Source organism: Microcaecilia unicolor, chromosome 2, assembly GCF_901765095.1.
Source record: "Microcaecilia unicolor chromosome 2, aMicUni1.1, whole genome shotgun sequence".
NCBI lineage: Eukaryota > Metazoa > Chordata > Amphibia > Gymnophiona > Siphonopidae > Microcaecilia > Microcaecilia unicolor.
In genome coordinates, this window is record NC_044032.1 from 70,652,688 (window position 1) to 70,670,436 (window position 17,749).

The window sequence follows — 17,749 nt, forward strand, 5'->3', positions numbered from 1 at the left end:
TCTGCCCAGGTGCAGGAGCAGGTAGCCCTCCTGGGTAAGATAATTTCTGAGCTTCAGTCTTATGTGAGAGAAATAAACCCTGTCCCCTTCCAGGCTCAGGTACATTCCTTCCTGCCAGGGGATAGAGTTTGGGTGAAAGACTGGAGGCTCCAGCCTTTGGGGCCCCGATGGAAAGGACCTTTTACTGTTTTGCTTTCTACCCCTGCAGCTGTGAAGGTCGCAGGGATTACTCCATGGGTCCATTGGTCTCGAATTAAGTCTGCTGACCAGACTGAGCCCAGCACGGATCAGACGGAGCCTAGACAGTGGAGAGCAGAAAGTGATCCAGCGGAGCCATTGAAGTTGCGCTTGACCCGAACCAAAGAATCTACTAGCTGAAAAGAAGGGTCAACTGCATGCTGCAGGAGCTGCTGAACTTCGGCTTCATACTGAGACTCTTTCTGTCCAGATTCTGGCTTTCTTGGAATTTGAGAGCTTGATCCTTGTCAGTTGAGGGTCTATCCCAACTGGTATAAGAACTCAAAGACTGAGAACACTATATGAGAGTAATCTGTGATTAGCACAGACTGTTGAAATATTATTGCTTAATTAGTTTACTGTATTTGTTTTAGATTAGGAAGAAAGAAAATGTTAGTAGTTTGGATGCTTTTGTTGTTTTCTACTCCTTGCCTCCTTGTTCCTAATACCCCAACTCGCTCCAACCTTTGGTTACACTCAGTCCAGGAACTAATTAGCCAGGCAAAGATTACTTCCCCTTGTATTGTGTGTTCCCGATTTTCTCCTTATACCACAGATGTCCCAGCTGTACCTGTCCCTGTGCAACTCCCAGCTCTTATACCTCCCTACTTTTCGAGTTCAGGTCCTTGGAGCCAGGATTATACTTGGTGGTCCTTTTATAATGCTACTTCCCCCTCTGACTCTTCTCTAAGGCCAGTTTTTACGTCTCCCTATCCAGCCTCTGGAGTGTTTTGTTTAACAAGAAGCATCTCAACTGTTCTTCCCATTCCCTGTAACTATACTAATGTTCTCCCAGAAAAAGGAGAATCTGTGTGGGTAGTTTCTCCAGGTACTCCTATGTGCCCTGCTACCATACCTGCAGATTATGACCCAGGTGATTATCTGGCTCCTAAGCGTACCACTGAGAAGACTATAGTGTCCAAGCTTATTTTCTACTTTCATAAGTCCCCGGGGTATGAAGAGTTACTAACAAATGAGCAGCCTGTCACAATTGGGGATTGGCGCCTATGGTGTGCAAAGTCTCCATTTCGTCTTCGTTCCCCCTGGGATAGGGGCTCGCATTATGGGCACCCTAAGTACCCTGTCCAGCCTGAGCCAACATTTATTGGGAACTTTCCTCACCCTCTCCTTGGTCATTACTGGCTCTGTGATAATGTCCTCCACATGATTCTTCCCTCCACATATGATTTTTGTGTATTGGTAACCTTGAATTATTTTCCTAAAGTTATTCCTCTTAAGCCACTATCCCCGCACCGCTCTAAGCGAGAGGCTTTGTCCTTACCCTCCTCCGTTGCCACAGAGGATGAGGCGATTGAATTAGCCCTCCAGTATATCAATTCTACTTATCCTCTGACTAAAAAGAGACTTGTAGCCCTTTCTGCCACGGCCTGGATTCCAATTGGAGGCCCGGTAGCGGGTATTACTGAACTAGGTATGGCTACTCGGAGACTTCAGTCCCTACTCCATGTTTTAGTTCATGAGCTGAACGTGGTAGTCAATGCATTGCAGGATCAAATTAATGAATTAAGTATAGTTTCTAGGTATAATCGTATGGGCCTTGACTATCTCTTTGCAGCTCAGGGTGGTCTCTGCACAGTGCTAAATTCTTCAGAGTGCTGTACTATTGTCATAAATAGGACGCATGTGGTTAGGCATGCCATGGATAAAGTCCTACAGTTGGCCAGCCTTAATGTGGAGGATTACCGAGGAGGATTAGACCTTACCTCCTGGTGGTGGTCATTGACCTCCTGGATACGTCCCTTGTTCATTTCCCTAATAGTCTTAGTTTTAGCAGGGTTGTTGTTTTGTTTCCTGGCCTCATGTGCTTCGGCAGTATGCCGTCGGACCTTAACAAGTAGGGTAATGGTGGTTCATAAGTCTATTCCCAGTTAGGATCACTATAATCTCCAGAGTTTGAGTTGTGAGACTTATCTCTGCATAAGCTGATTTTAGTCTCAAAGGGGGGAATGAGGCAGTGGGCAAAAGAAATTGAATAATTCTGAGAAATCATATTAAGGGTTAATTTTGGTTAAAGGTGCTCAAATACTATTTCTGCAAATTCTCAGTTTTGCAAGTACAGTGGAGGAATGCAGGCTGGAATTAATTACTAGAACTCTGTTGAGCCAAAGGTTAGGAAAGGTCAGTGAGAAATGAGACTCTGTCCTTTGTGAATTGCCAATGCTAGCTGGCACATCTGTATACTATTAAATCTTGAGGGGATATTATTATGAATGGACAAAGGAATGAGCCAGATATATTGTAGTTTAAGATTAGATAGAAATACTGTTTAGAGAGAGGCAATAGATTAGTATTTACAAGTTTTTGATATTTAGAATATGTGTTATAAGGATGCTTATTTTAGAATATGTATTCTGTGTAGTTAATATGTAGGAAACCTTTTTAAATTCTGTATCAATTCTTTGTCTGATGTTTCTAAGCAAAGACTGTAGTGAAGAGGTCAAACATGTGTTTTGACTTATCTGCAGTTCTGGCTGGTTCAATGTATAAGCTGATAGGTGAAAAAGGTCAGGAAAAGTCTTGATTAATTATAGGTAAAATGTAGAAATGGTCTTGAAAGTGATAACCTGATATGTATGCTATTAAGTAAGACTGACTTTTGACCTCTTTAATGAATGCCAGAGTTTAGTTAGCAGTTAGTACTAGGAATATGAGAAATCAATCATAATAACATGTAAGAGACTGGAGCCCAAATGTCTGGTGTAAGGGGCCCCAGGTCACAGGTCAGTTTAGGATGTCTGGAACCTATGTAACTGATATTTCAAAAGTAATGATTGGTTGAGGCAAAGTGACCAATCTATTCCTTAACCAATTGGAGAGTAAGGGGGCTGGGCTAGGCTAGGTTGGATAGAACAGTATTTAAGTAGGAGCAGAAGCAGTTTACGTCAGAAGGAGCTCAGAAGAAAGAGAAGGACAGAAGGAACAGACAGAAGAAGGAGAAGACAGCATAAGAAGAGAAGCAGCTGAGAGAAAGACCCAGAGAGCTGAGAGAGAGAGAAGAGAGCTAGAACTGATGTCCTGCTTTGTTTGCTGGCAAATAAAGAAGATTACTCTCTCATTCTGGTGTGTGTTGTCTGACTCCTGAAGTATCACAAATTCCTATCTCAATTCCTGCAACACTTTTACTAAGGCGTGCTGAAAAATGGCTTGTGGGTTTTGGGCATGCGTGCCTGTAAAAAAGACCAGCTGCAAGGAGTTGGCCAGAACCTCAGCACAGCTGAGAGGAAAAGTTGTAACTCTCAAAGGAAATAAAGAAGTAAATAAAAGGAGAATGACTTGGGGAGATGGTGAAAAATCTAGATGGAATTATAGTAGATTAAGGAGGGATCAGCCCTAGAACAGTTGCTGATCACAAAACTTGCAAGACTGGGCTCTCTCACACAGCCTACAGAGGGGGAGGGCTGGGCCCTAGCTCAGAGCTAACAGCCAATAGGAAAAGTTCACAAGGAGTCTATCACAGGATATTGCATACTATTGGGGGGAGGGGGAGGAGAAGCCCCAGTACACAGTGCTATCTAAACACAGATAATGCAATTGAAAACAAATAATACTCATATTAAATATACATAACAATATACCCTTCCTCCATGAATATGGGGCAAAACAGGTAAGTTTCAAATGTGCATGCACTACTCACACGCTAAAGAATATTTTTTATTTTTTGGTGTGTCTTGGGACAGAAAGTGGGCATTTCTACACTAATCAGTTACTCATCTTCATTGCCGCATGCTAAGTGATTAGTGCAGGATTAGCGCGTGAGCCCTTACCACCTACAAAATAGATGGTGGTAAGGGCTTACGCTCTAATTATCGTTAATGGTGCAGGATTAGCGCATGAGCCCTTACTGCCTACAAAATAGGTGGCAGTAAGGGCTCACATGCTATTTTTTGTTGATGGCCATGTGCTAATGGTAGCATTAGCGCATTGCATTCCAGCTGCGGTAGAAATGGCCTTAGCGCACAGGAAAGGCCACATGCTACTGCAGCTTTGTAAAAGGACCCCTTATTTTGCCATTGCTTAGATGACATGAGAATCAGAATATTTTTTGTATGGTTGGATTTATGTGGGTGCAGAGCATGTTTGCATTTGACTCATAAGTACTGCTATACTGTAAGGTCTGTGAGGGTCATGTATGTTATGTCACATATGCAAGCATCATCCATCTTATGTGTCCAAACTGAAAAAAGGTTGAGAACCATTGTACTACATCCTTAGCAGCGTTTAGTGTACCTGAATGTATGTTTATGTTTATGATATACTATCTTTCTGTTGTACAGCCAACGTGGTTAACATATTTCATACAGGTACTGTAGATATTTTCTCTGTACATAGCGGGGCTCACCTTGAGATACTACAGAGTTACAAAATCCCTTCCCTATCTTCTTCTCCATCTTAAATGTACAAAAATACCTCTGTGGGCTACTGGACTCCCTTCCTTCCCATCTTTAAAAATGTTGGCCACCAGCCCCCTTCCCTCCCTCCTTTCATATTTTAAAATGTATAAAACTACCACTTGCTTGCACTGTTTGTCTTTTTGGTAAATATAAAGGGATTGTGTCAGAGAGTATACAAAGATGTAGTGACTGCAATAATTACTAGTCTAAATTGCATGCATTTGTGGAATGAATGTAGAAGTATATGTTTTAGATTCTGAACCTCTGTGTTTCTGTTCGATCTGACGAAGAAGGGCAACCTTCGAAAGCTAATCAAGAAATGTATTAAGTTATGTTCAATAAAAAAGGTATCATCTTATTTTCTTTTCCATGTTTTATTTTGATGATTTCTATTGATAACTTTAAATTGTTGAAAGAAATTAATGAAGAAATTGGACCAAAAAAATCACAACTGTGTCCAAAATACTCTGTTGGCTAATGCAAAACTTACTTTGCACCGCCCTATGCCCATTCAATCAAAAGGCCAAAACCCAGCCAGAAGACCATGAAAGGGGGAATGTGACTTGATATACTGCCTTTCTGTGGTTTTTGCAACTACATTCAAAGCAGTATCTGTACCTGGGGCAATGGAGTGTTAAGTGACTTGCCCAGAGTCACAAGGAGCTGCAGTGGGAATCAAACCAAGTTCCCAAGGATCAACAGTCTACTGCACTAACCACTAGGCTACTCCACTTCCCTGCTGGTTTTACTCCCTTCATTCTGAATCCAGGACTCTGTATGCACTCCTACCATTTTTGGTTTATGTTGAGGGTCTGCCTTTCCTGTGAAATAAATTCCTGCAACCTTCTCACTTAATATACATCCCATTATGTATTCTTGCCTTTCAGCATTTGCTAATATTATTTAAGTTTCTAGATGATAGTTAATGTTTGGTATTTAGGTAGCAGTGAAAGTCAGCAATTTGCATGTCTCACCCCCTGCAGCTCTCTCTAGTATGAGTACAGCCCTTACCTAGTTTTCCACTGAGGGATTATATTTCACTGCAGGGATATATAACTCCTGTTTAGTGAATTCTGCCCCCCTTTGTGTCTGAAGCACATTCCAGCAAAATATTCCCTTCTTTTATATCCTCCAAATAGTTTGTTCTAGAAACATAACTATGTAAAGCCTCTGCAATGCATTGGACGCGCATAGGCACCTATGCAGCTTAGTAAAAGGACCCCTAACTGTTCCTGTTTTAAGTCTGTGTTATCCAGTTAGTGCATGCTAATCAGAACACGCTAGCTGTATAACATTTCCGTACCCATTCCCTGCCCAAGGCATGTCTCCTGAAAAAATCTCCCACATGATTAGCGCATGCCAACAGGCAAATTCGCACAAAAATACATTTTTCCCATTTTAAATGTGCATTAGCGCTTAACGTATTTTAGTAAAAGGACCCCTAAGGGAGTGATATTGACGTGCATAAAGAGTATTTCTGTAGAAATGTTGCTATGACAATCAGTTTTTCAGTACCTCACTGAGAACTGGGAATAAATAAACAAATGAATAAATTTGATTTCTGGCCCATTGACTCTCCCATTTTTCACTATTTTATTAATTACATGTGAGGAAAAATATTTTCCTTCTTTGTTTCTATGACATTTAATTGATCACTAGAAACACCTCATGCTAGTTGTACCTTTTAGGTGACTAAAATGATGCAGGATTTCTTGATTTGGATTTTAGAGTAAATGCCATTTCCTAATCTAAATCCAAGGTGAGTTACATGTATAGATACGGTTGGTGAGCCCCAAAGTATGCATCCTGGCTCCCTGAAGTGTTACCTCTGTTAAGAGCCTTATTGAAAATTTACCTTAGAAAGGTTTATGTATACTTTTCATCCCACTCAAACCAACAAAATCAAACTACTTGTATAGTTTTGTTTCACTGTTAGTTTACAATAGGGGTTCTCAACCCATTCCTCAGCACACACCAAGACAGTCTGGTTTTCAGGATATCCACACTGAATATGCATGAGATAGATTTGCATACAGTGGAGGCAATGCATTCAAATTTATCTCATGTACATTCATTGTGGATATCCTGAAAAACAGACTGGCTGGGTGTGTCCCGAGGACTAGGTTGAGAACCCCTGGTTTACAATATTTTTATTTGTTTGTACTTGTTTCAACTAACAGTTTCAATAAAATGTTTGAACTAAAAATAAACTACTGGTGTAATTTATGTTTGAAGATCTTGTTATGTTAATAAAAGCACACACATTTTATGCTATCTCAAATAAAGGCACAAAGCATAAATGCACATGTTTTTAAAACTTTAGTGTACACGCATAGTTTTCCCCCTGACTAGCTAAACCCTCTGAAATTACTCTTTTTACTACTGTTAAAATATATACAAAAATACTCAATAATAATAATAATAATTTTACTAATTTTCTTTAAAGTATTTTAGTTAAATATTTATATTTTTCAGTGTACTAATTGTCTATGTGTGTATTTAAGATTCCATACAAGAAGGAGAACTGAAACCCAGAGGCCCTGACATGTTACCAACACCCGCTTCAGATGTTCTAATATCTTCCACTTCTGAAAAACCTACAGAAATTCAGCCTGGATCATTTGAGTGGGAATATGTAAATGAACCACTTCCTGAGGTAAAAAATGGATCTGTGAACCTAGTACATTGGAGAATATTAGACATTAAGGGGAAAAGCTCCTGCCCAGTTAAATCGCAGTGAGTTGGCCATCCTCGGATTTTAGTGCTGTTGAAAAAAAAATACCAGAGGGGCAGTACAAGGGCAGAGTCAGGGCGGAGCCAGGACTTACCAGGTTAAGTGGTGATTTTCATCCAACTAACTAGGTAAGTGCCTAGATAAAGCTAGGACTCCATAAAAGTTGTCCAAACTTTATCTAGCCAATTATATGGACACCAGTATGATTATCGGCCAGGACCTATATAACTTCCTGCAGGCACTTATAACCCAGATATTCAAAGCTGGTACCTGGATTAGGTCCAGCATTGAACATCCAGGTTGGATTCAGCCCATGGCTGTCAGCACCTTTAAATTCACCGACTACCATGGATTGAATATTTGGGGGGGGGGGGGGGGGGGTTAAAGATGTTAGTGTATCAAATAAAATTAATAAATAAATAAAATAAATAAGTATGCACTATTTTTAAAATTACCGGATAGATATTCTGTCAATGACAGTGAGTGGTTTTTTTAGCCACCACTGACCTCAGACAAAATGACTCCATTCCATCTTGAAGTTAAGCCCCTTCAGACTCACTGTTTGTGAACAATAGATCCGCTTTTGTTCTTGCTGTATCAACACAAGTTTCCTGTCACCTTCTTTAATTGTAAAATTCACTTGCTGTAAAACAACGCATCTTAGTACTCAATAAATGGTTCTCATTGACACAGTGTGCTGCCAATGGTGCTGTAATCTTTTTAATATTGATGTTACTTTTGTGTTCTATTAACTGTGTGGCTAGCTTTCTCAAAGTCTGACCTGTGTATAACATGTTACAAGGGCATATAATGCAATAGACAACAAATTCTGATAGGCAGATCATTTTTTGTCGGAGTGTGAACTGTTTACCTGATTGTGGATCTAAAAAATCCTGTGTGACAAGCATCACACTGCGCATTCCCACATGACCCACATCCGGTATGGCCCTCTTCAGAATCACTCTCACTAGGCGCTGATCTTAAAGCTGCAGAGGATAGAATTTCTTTGAAATTACGTCCTCTGCTATAAGCTAGTCTCACTTTAGTGTTTGCAAATGTTGGTAATGCCTGAATAAAATGCCAGTTCTTCCTGATAACAGCAGATATTTGTGGGGCTGTGGTTGAATATTTCATAGCACATGTGAATGTTCCCTCATCATCTGTATGTTCACTCTTCCTCTGTAGTAGTAAATAGACCCAATTATTGAAATTTGCCCTTCTATAGGCTTTGTGGACTATCGATTTAGGGTATCCCCTATCTCTTAGTCTCTTCATGAAATCCTTAGATTTCTCTCTGAAGTCTCTTTCCTCTGAATAGATTCTCCTGAATTATAGGAATTGGGAGAAAGGTAAACTCTCCTTCAATTTCTTAGGATGACAACTTGTATAATCAAGAAAGTTGTTTCTATCAGTGTCCTTCCTAAACACACTTGTTTCCAGTCTACCACCCATTTTTCTAATCAAGACATCCAAAAATGAAATAGTCCTCTGACTGCATTGCATTGTAAATCTGAGCGTAGGGTTACAAGTGTTCAAATATGTGACAAACGCTTCAAGGTCACTCATAGTTCCACTCCAGATACAATAAAACATCATCTATGAATCTTACCCACAGTTTCATACTCACTGAATGGGCCGACCAATAGATATTGGTCTCTTCAAATCGAGGTACAAATAATTTGGCTATAGAGGGAGCCATCGTGACTCCCATGGCTACTCCAGTTTTTTGTCTGAAAAAGCTTCCTGTCAAACTGAAAATTTTTTTTGTTTCATAGCTATAGTCTCCAGAGACATAATGAAAGCTGTCAGGACTCGTTGATTTTCTCTAGTCTCCAAAATGTCTGTCAAAACTCCTAATGCCTCTTCTTGTGGGATCACTGTGTATAGACTAACTATATCCATAGTGACCAACCACAATCATCTTGGATGTCAACTTGTGAGTTTAAATGATTCAAAAAAATCTATAGTATCTTTTATGTACAATCTGCTGCTCTGTACAAGAGGATGTAGAAATGTATCCACATAGATAGAGAGTGGCTTGTGTAAATATCCCCTACTCGAAACGATCGGGCACCCCGGAGGTGCACTAGACTTTTATATATCTTGGGAAGAGTGTAAAAAAGGGGAATGCGTGGATTCTTCTTGTTTAAAAAAGAGAGTTCTTTTTGCATTATGTAACTTTGTTCAAATCCTCTCCCAGTAATGGAAAAGATCAATTTCTGAAGCTCTTCTGTGGGGTCATCAGTAAGTTCAGCATTGTCAAGGGGATTATGAAGCTGCCTTCAAACCTCCCTCTCGTAATCTGTTCTCTCCTGAATCACCACTGAGCCCCCTTTATCCGCTCTTCTGATAACTAAGCGGTAATTCATTTTTAATGATTCAGTTGTTTGCCTTTCTGCTTTAGAGCAGTTGGTAAACCATTTTTGTTGTTTCTGCTCCATTTGTGCCAGTTCTTTGATGACTAGTTGTTTAAAAATCATCAATGCCGGTTCAGGGGGGCTGGAGATATCCACTTAGATTTCAGTTTTACATGTGAAGTATCATTCCTTGTTTCTGAATTTTCTCCAAAATAGGACTTCATGTGTAACAGTCTCAAAAATCTTTCCAGATCCACCCTAGTCTGGAATGAATCATGGATCACAGTAGATACAAAAGTATGTCCTTTGGCTAGTACTGCATACTCAATTGGGGAAAGGGAATACTTCGATAGATTGATGACCACTGATTCCTTCACTGTTGTGACCGTGTGTGTGGTCGATCTGTCCTGTCTTGCCCATAGTTCCGATCTGTTTGTAAGAAGACACATATTGGTAATGGGATCATATGCAGTGCGGGTAGTGGAATTTCCTTCATCTCATGTAAAAGGGAGTGAATCTAAAATGTGTATATGTAGCAAGATCTTTCTATTTTCACTATCACATATATATATTTCCAGATGCTTGCAACTTCTCAGGCTTAGTTTTTTACATCAGTCTTGGCATAAATTTGCAAATATTCACATATTCCACTCTGTGGAAACAGTAAAGTACAGTTGTTGTAAAACGAAATTTGAATTAACTCACAAATTGCTCAGATATATTCCATCTTGGTTTTTACCTTGCCCTAATATGAGTCTGAATATCCAAAGCCCACTCCCTGTGTGGCTGGGAATTGGTCCAACTTGAATTCGTTCATCCATCCCTAAATTTTTTCTTACTTGAACTTTCCACAGCTATATGGATTCCCACTTAAGTATTTATGACATTCATGTCAGGTATAATTTTATAACTTTCCCATTATGAGAATTATGTGCATACTTTTTATTATGGGTATTCTGATGGATCTTCAAACCGAAAGTTCACATGAACTTTAACTATAGAAATTACCCAAGGAAATCTATATGCACGTAGTGACAATTTTTCTGATGAAAATGCATACTAATTTTTGAATTTGTCCCATTCTCGCCCTTAGGAAAGCCCTCTTAACCTGTGGGTAAAGTCACATGTGTACAGTTGTACATAGAATGGACATTTTTATGGAAATAGCTTTGAAGATTACTGTTTTACTGTCTCAAAGATTAAAGGGACAATTTTTCACAAGTAAAATATATGCATACTTTCACTTTGAAACTTTTTGTGGGTACAGAGTAGCAACGGACTTTTGCACCTGCTCTTTGTGCAGGTACGTTACCATAAAAAATAGCACAAAAAGAACTGAAAAGCAACTATATGTTACTTTCCTCTTCTGATCTAAATGCACACAATATACTTATGTCCACTACACATGCACCAAAAAATATACACATTGTGGAACAATGCATATTTTTTAGCCATACACATAAATGGCTTGTAAAAGTGTCATTCTCAGAAGAACTGAAAGATTTAAGGAGATTTTGTGATTTCATAATGACTTGATGTTTAGATTACTTATGTTCAAAAGGAATGAAACTTTGAACTAAGCTTGCATAGCAATGATGTTGGATAAAAAATAAAGATATCTATTCAGTGCAGTATGGAAAATCCATTAAAGATCTATGTGCTCAATTAACAGGAAATTCCACAATATTTAGTACCATATTGGAAAACTGTAGAAGATACTTATGTAAACACCATTAAAACTATACTAAGAAATCTAAGAGAAGAACGTCTGCGGGTGATCCATCATCTTTATGATACTAGGTAAGCAAGTATTAGACATGGTCAATGGTTATTTAAACCCTGGTTGTGGTGCCCCCCAAAAAACCCAGATATTCAGCATCATTATTTAGATACAGTCTAGCACTGAGCATTGAGATAGAGTGGTGACCAGTGCTGCTATCCGGATTACATTTGAATATTGTACCCTATATTTCTGTGTATATGTTTACATAAACTTTCAATTTGAAACTTTCTGTGGGTACAGAGTAGCAACAAACATTTGCTTGTGGTACAAATAAATAATGGGTCCTATATTAATCCGGCAGCGGACAGCGTTTTTTTTTGTCCATCGCTCATGCTAAAACTGGAAATTTAATGCTGGGCCCTGTGCAGACTTTGGCATTGAATTTTTGGTATTTTAAAAGCTGGCTAGTGTATGCCCGGTTAAGTCAATATTAAGCGGCCATGGGCCAGTGCATAAAGATGTTTACGGTCCTATTTATGCACTAAACATGGCCGCTTGGCTCTGAATATTCAGTGCTAACTGGATTCTGCCCCTGAAACATCCCTGGAATGTCCCCGATATAGCTGGCTTTCACTTTAGCGCTAACCAGTCATTTTCAGCACCACTGACCTGTTAACCACCATTAAAAATGACTGGATAGCCACATACAAGTGAGTTAATCAGTCGGTGGCTGTTCCCACCTGGTTGACTTGCTTTAAATGTCGACCAGAATGGATTTAGTAATGGTAAATAATGGATTTAGTAATGGTTAATTATTATTTCTGTACTTTTTCAGAATTAAGTTCAATGATTTCTTGAGGCGTCCCGACCATAAGCAGGAGTTTGTTTCTCAATGGCAATCTGACTACAACTCCATTCCAGAGGATATAATGGAAGATGAGGAAACAAAAGCGGAGCTACACCAACGAGTATATGTATGTACTATATGGGGGCAAGTCTATAAAGAGTGCTAACAGGTGTCAAAATGCAGCACATTGAGCACAAATTCTATAATGGCATCTGGGTGCCCAGATTCCATCATAGGATACTAGCTAAGTTGGCATTTACATGCTAACATTTAAATGCACACATTTATGCCATGTCAATAGCAGGCATTAATATGCATGCCAATCACCCACCCTGCATCAGGACTAGTTTGTCATATGCCCTCTAACTGAAACTAGTTTAAGAAACCTTATTTGACTATACATGCAACTTCCCTTCATTCTAGACATCCAGTTTTATTTATTTCAGTTCTTTTGTTTTACCCATTGTATCTATTTATATGTCTCAGCTGCATCGTCCTTTTCTGTTGTCTATTAAGATGTTTCATATGTATTGTGCCGACATTGTGAGCATCATATTTCTGTTGTGTGAGTTTCCAAATTGCTGGTTTAATGTGTACAGTACTGATACTATAAGAACATAAGTGTTGCCATTCTTGGACAGACTGAAGGTCCATCAAGTCCAGTATTCTGTTTCCAGCAGTGGCCAGCCCAGGTCAGAAGTACCTGGCAGGATCCCATAACAGTAAAACAGATTTTATACTGCTTGTACTAGAAATATAACAACAAAGAATAAATAATGGCTAAACTTAGTCCAACAAAAATTTGTAAAAAACACACAACAAAAACTGGACAAAGTTCACGTATTGCAATAGGACCATAAACGGCTAGGGAGGTTATCTCATAACGTCAGAAGTATCCGTGTGTGCCAACTGTTGTTCTGGCTCACCGGTCTGTATGTATTTGTAATCATTGAACACCTCCAGCCAACCAATGGTACCCGCTAGTACTCATATGTGAAAAAAATTGCCTATATATTGTTCATTAATTTCAGGAAAAAGGCACAACAATGTCCGTGGGTACCATTGTTCAAAAATTCAAAAATTAAACATTATTGCAATTAATAGGCAAGTAATGCACAAAATCAACTTAAGTAAATGAGCAAGTAATGCACAAAATCAACTTAGCTTGTAAGCTCCCAGCACTGTCTAATAACTTCAACGGCTGGAGCTCATCGGGTTTCAGTTTAGGTTAGTGAAACCTCTTTAGGCAACTCCGGTAATCTGATAAGCCCGACAGGACCCTGTTTCGCGGTCTCTTGCTTTGTCAAGGGCATATAGGTCTAGAGAACGGAGAACAAATAGTTAGTATTGAAAATAACATGAATAACGCTTACTTGTTAAGTAAACCCAGCGTTAGGACTCACAGCAGCCTGAGTTGTTGTCGGTAAATCGCCAATCTAAGATGGCGACCACGTTGTAATTATAAGCTTATTAAGCTCCGCCTCTAAAGGTCACGTCATAGTTAGCTGTTCGTAACAGTCAGTAAATTAAAAGAAACAGTTCCAATGGAGAAAGGTGTTCAAGCCCTGAGGCGCCACTGTATTCAGGCGAAAAATCCATTGGGTTTCTTTTTGTAACAAGAGTCTATTAATGTTACCTCCACGGGCATTAGGCACAATACAATCAATCACCATACATCGTAGGGATTCAATCGTATGTTGGTTTGCAACACAATGTTGGACAAGCGGAGCTCCAATCATACGGGCAGAAATTCTGGATCTGTGTTCAACCATTCTCCCAGCACAGATCCCTGGGGAACCCCACTGTCTTCGCTTCTCCTTTGATAATACTGACCCGTTAACCCTACTCTGTTTTGTTATCTTTTAATCAGTTTTAAATCCACAATAGGACATTATCTCCTATCCCATGATTTTCCACTTTCAGGAGTCTTTCATTAGGTACTTTGTCAAGTGCCTTTTGAAAATCTGGATACTCATTATCAACTGGCTCACCTTTATCCACATGTTTGTTCACCCCTTCAAAGAAATGTAATAGATTGGTGAGGCAAGATTTCCCTTCACTAAATCATGTTGGTTTTGTCTCATTAATCCATGCTTATGCATATGCTTTGTAATTTTGTTCTTTATAATGGTCTCTACTATTTTGTGCGGCACCGACTTCAGTCTCACTGGTCTATAGTTACAAATTGGCTTTACATTGGCCACTCTCCAATCTTCCAATACCATACTTGATTTTAAAGATCTAATATAATAAAACGCACCGTGAACGTTCTGAAGACAACGTTCTGAAGCCACTCAAACACTCCCTGGCTGTAGGGTTCGTGGATTCATGGTGTGAAGCCAGCCAGCCGTCTCTGCCCTGCCCTCGCGTCAAACGTCATATCATCGAGAGCGGAAAAAAAAACAAACAATTCTGGCAGCGCAGCGTCAGGGAAGGAGGCGGCGCTCCCGACGTCTCTAGCCTTCCCTTCGCTGTGTTCCGCCTTCTTCTGACATCAAGGATGACGTCAGAAGAAGGCGGAACACAGCGAAGGGAAGGCTAGAGACGTCGGGAGCGCCGCCTCCTTCCCTGACGCTGTGCTGCCGGAACCGCCACGGAGGTAAATTTAAAAAGAAAAAAAAAAAAAAGGATGTTGGGGGGAGAGAGGGTGGGCAGTAAAGTTGAACAATGGGAGCGGGAGGGCAGGGGAGAAACGACAGCATGGATGCGAATGGGGGGGCATGGATGCGAAGGGGGGGGAGAAGAGGGCGGGCCAGGCTGGGACATGGGAGAGAGAGGAGCATGGATGCGAGGGGGGGTCATGGAAGGGAGAGAGGTGACTTGCTGGAAAAGGATGAATGGAGGCAGCAGGGGACAGAGGAGCATGGATGGGCATGGATTGGGAGGGCAGGGCTCAGGGAGAGAGGGGAATTGCTGGAAAGGGATGAATGGAGGGGGCAGGGAACAGAGGAGCATGGATGGGCATGGATTGGGAGGGCAGGGCTCAGGGAGAGAGGGGAATTACTGGATAGGGATGAATGGAGGGGACAGATGGGCATGGATGGATATGGATTGCAGGGCAGGGCTCAGGGAGAGAGGGGAATTGCTGGATAGGGATGAATGGAGGGGGCAGGTGACAGAGGAGCATGGATGGGCATGGATTGGGAGGGCAGGGCTCAGGGAGAGAGGGGAATTGCTGGATAGGGATGAATGGAGGGGACAGATGGGCATGGATGGATATGGATTGCAGGGCAGGGCTCAGGGAGAGAGGGGAATTGCTGGATAGGGATGAATGGAGGGGGCAGGTGACAAAGGAGCATGGATGGGCATGGATTGGGAGGGCAGGGCTCAGGGAGAGAGGGGAATTGCTGAAAAGGATGAATGGAGGGGGCAGGGGACAGATGGGCATGGATTGGGAGGGCAGGGCTCACACTCTCTCTCTCATATACAATGTCTTTCTGACTCTCACTCTCACACACTCTGTCTCACACTGTATCACATTCACTCTCTATGTGCCACACAGTCACTCACACACTCGCTTGGTCTCATACACTCACTCTCACAGAGAATCTGTGTCTCACACACACTCTCTCTCTCGCCCACACACACACACACTCTCTCTCACACTGTGTCTCACATACACACTTGCACACACTCTCATTCTCACACACACACTCTCTCACAAACACACTCACACCCAGACTCACTCTCTCTCTCTCACACACTCACACTTTCACTCTGACTCTCAAACAGTCACTCTCACATACACTCTCCCAAACATACACACTCCGAGGAAAACCTTGCTAGCGCCCGTTTCATTTGTGTCAGAAACGGGCCTTTTTTACTAGTAAATTACATATTACTAACAATAGCTCTGCAAGTTCATTTTAAAATTGTATCAGTACTCTGGGATGTATACTATCCGGTCCAGGCTGTTTCATGTTATTGTATTGCTATAATTTAATTTTGCCTATAATTAAGTATACTTCACTGTATTATGTGTTTTTTGCTAACATTTGGTCAGTATTTTCTTTATATGCAGTTATACTATCGTTGTAATGCAAGCTGCCTATGACCAGCTATACTTGCTGTAGACTACTTTAGGTGAATCTCTTCAGAAAAGTAACTAATAAATCTAATAATGACAGATATAAATAATGATTCCTATTTTGTTTTTAGGACTTACGAGATCGCCTTTGGAATATTTGTGATAACAGAAAAGAGGAAACTGAACTGGAACGTGAAGATATCATCAATGATAGCTGGTTGCAAGATCATATTGGAATCTTAGTAAATGACTACTTTACTCTGATGCAGGTATGACTACATCACACTGCAAAGACAACATCATTAATCCAGGTCTCTATTTATTATTGACCCAGTAATTTTGTCCTGCATTTTTAGGCTTCAAGGTCAATCAGGGGTCTAGTCTTCATTCACAGCTTTCACACACTTGTTCTTTTCTTTTGAAAATTAGCAGCCACAAAATGTGCAAACATTGGTGGAATTTTATAACAAGATGCCTATGTTGAAAATCCAAGAAGTACCTATTTTATCAACACTTCTACCCAATACAAACGATTTCACAGAAAGGAGAATTGTTAATGCTCACAAAACACACTCATTATCTAAATGTAGGACTACAAAAATAAAAAATGCACTCATTGTGTTCCTGAGAAATATGTTTTTAGAAATATTAATTGGAGAGGATACTTTCAGTTGATCATTGATACAGACAGCCTGAAACACTGCTAGTGTTTATAAATATATGCTATAATCTAAGCTCAATGCAGCCCATTGCAGCATTTTTTTGGGATATCGCTCCAGCAGTACCGTGACAAACTTTGTTCTGACCCGGCCTTGAAGAATACCCCTGAAGCTGCTGCGGAGCAGGAACGCCTCAGGGGGCTTGGTTTCCTTATCAACCCAGTTTCTGCCATTGATCCTAAGATCTCGCTCTTTAAGTATCGCAACCTACTTACCTCCGATCTAGGCTTGTGGGATACTCCTGAAGTGCACGCAGAAAGAAAGTGTTGTAGTAGCCCTGGGGTTTTGGCTTGCCTGCCACCTTCTTGGAGGCCCAGACTAGTTTCTGCTCTGAGTTTCATCCAAGCCACTGCATCCACTCTGAGTTCCAGTTCCAGCCAAGATGCTGAGGCCAAATTGAGTTCCAGTTCCAGTCAAGAGGCTGAGTCCAAGATGAGTTCCAGCTCCAGCCAAGCTGCTGAGTCCAAGACGAGTTCCAGCTTCAGTCAAGCTGCTGAGTCCACTCCAAGGTCCAGTGCCAGCCGAGATGCTGAGTCCATTTTGAGTTCCAGTTTCAGCCAAGTTGCTGAGTCCACGCTGAGTTCCAGTTCCAGGCAAGAGGCTGAGTCCAAGCCGAGTTCCAGTTCCAGCCAAGAGGCGAAGGCCAGTCCTGATGCCAGTCCGGGTTCCAGTCTTGACTCCTGTTCAAGTTCC

At 40.9% G+C, this 17,749-nt stretch overlaps 1 protein-coding gene across 1 annotated transcript in view; it reads left to right on the forward strand.

Annotated features, from left to right (window-relative positions):
- Positions 1–17,749, forward strand: part of SPEF2 (sperm flagellar 2) — a gene marked incomplete at its 5' end in the record, with an annotated part of 550,273 nt that overhangs the window by 354,327 nt on the left and 178,197 nt on the right. Inside the window, 4 exons of the mRNA XM_030191922.1 lie at positions 7,154–7,305; positions 11,413–11,540; positions 12,299–12,437; positions 16,469–16,606. Of these exons, the coding sequence (XP_030047782.1) occupies positions 7,154–7,305; positions 11,413–11,540; positions 12,299–12,437; positions 16,469–16,606 (557 nt within the window). The remainder of the gene's footprint in view (positions 1–7,153; positions 7,306–11,412; positions 11,541–12,298; positions 12,438–16,468; positions 16,607–17,749) is intronic.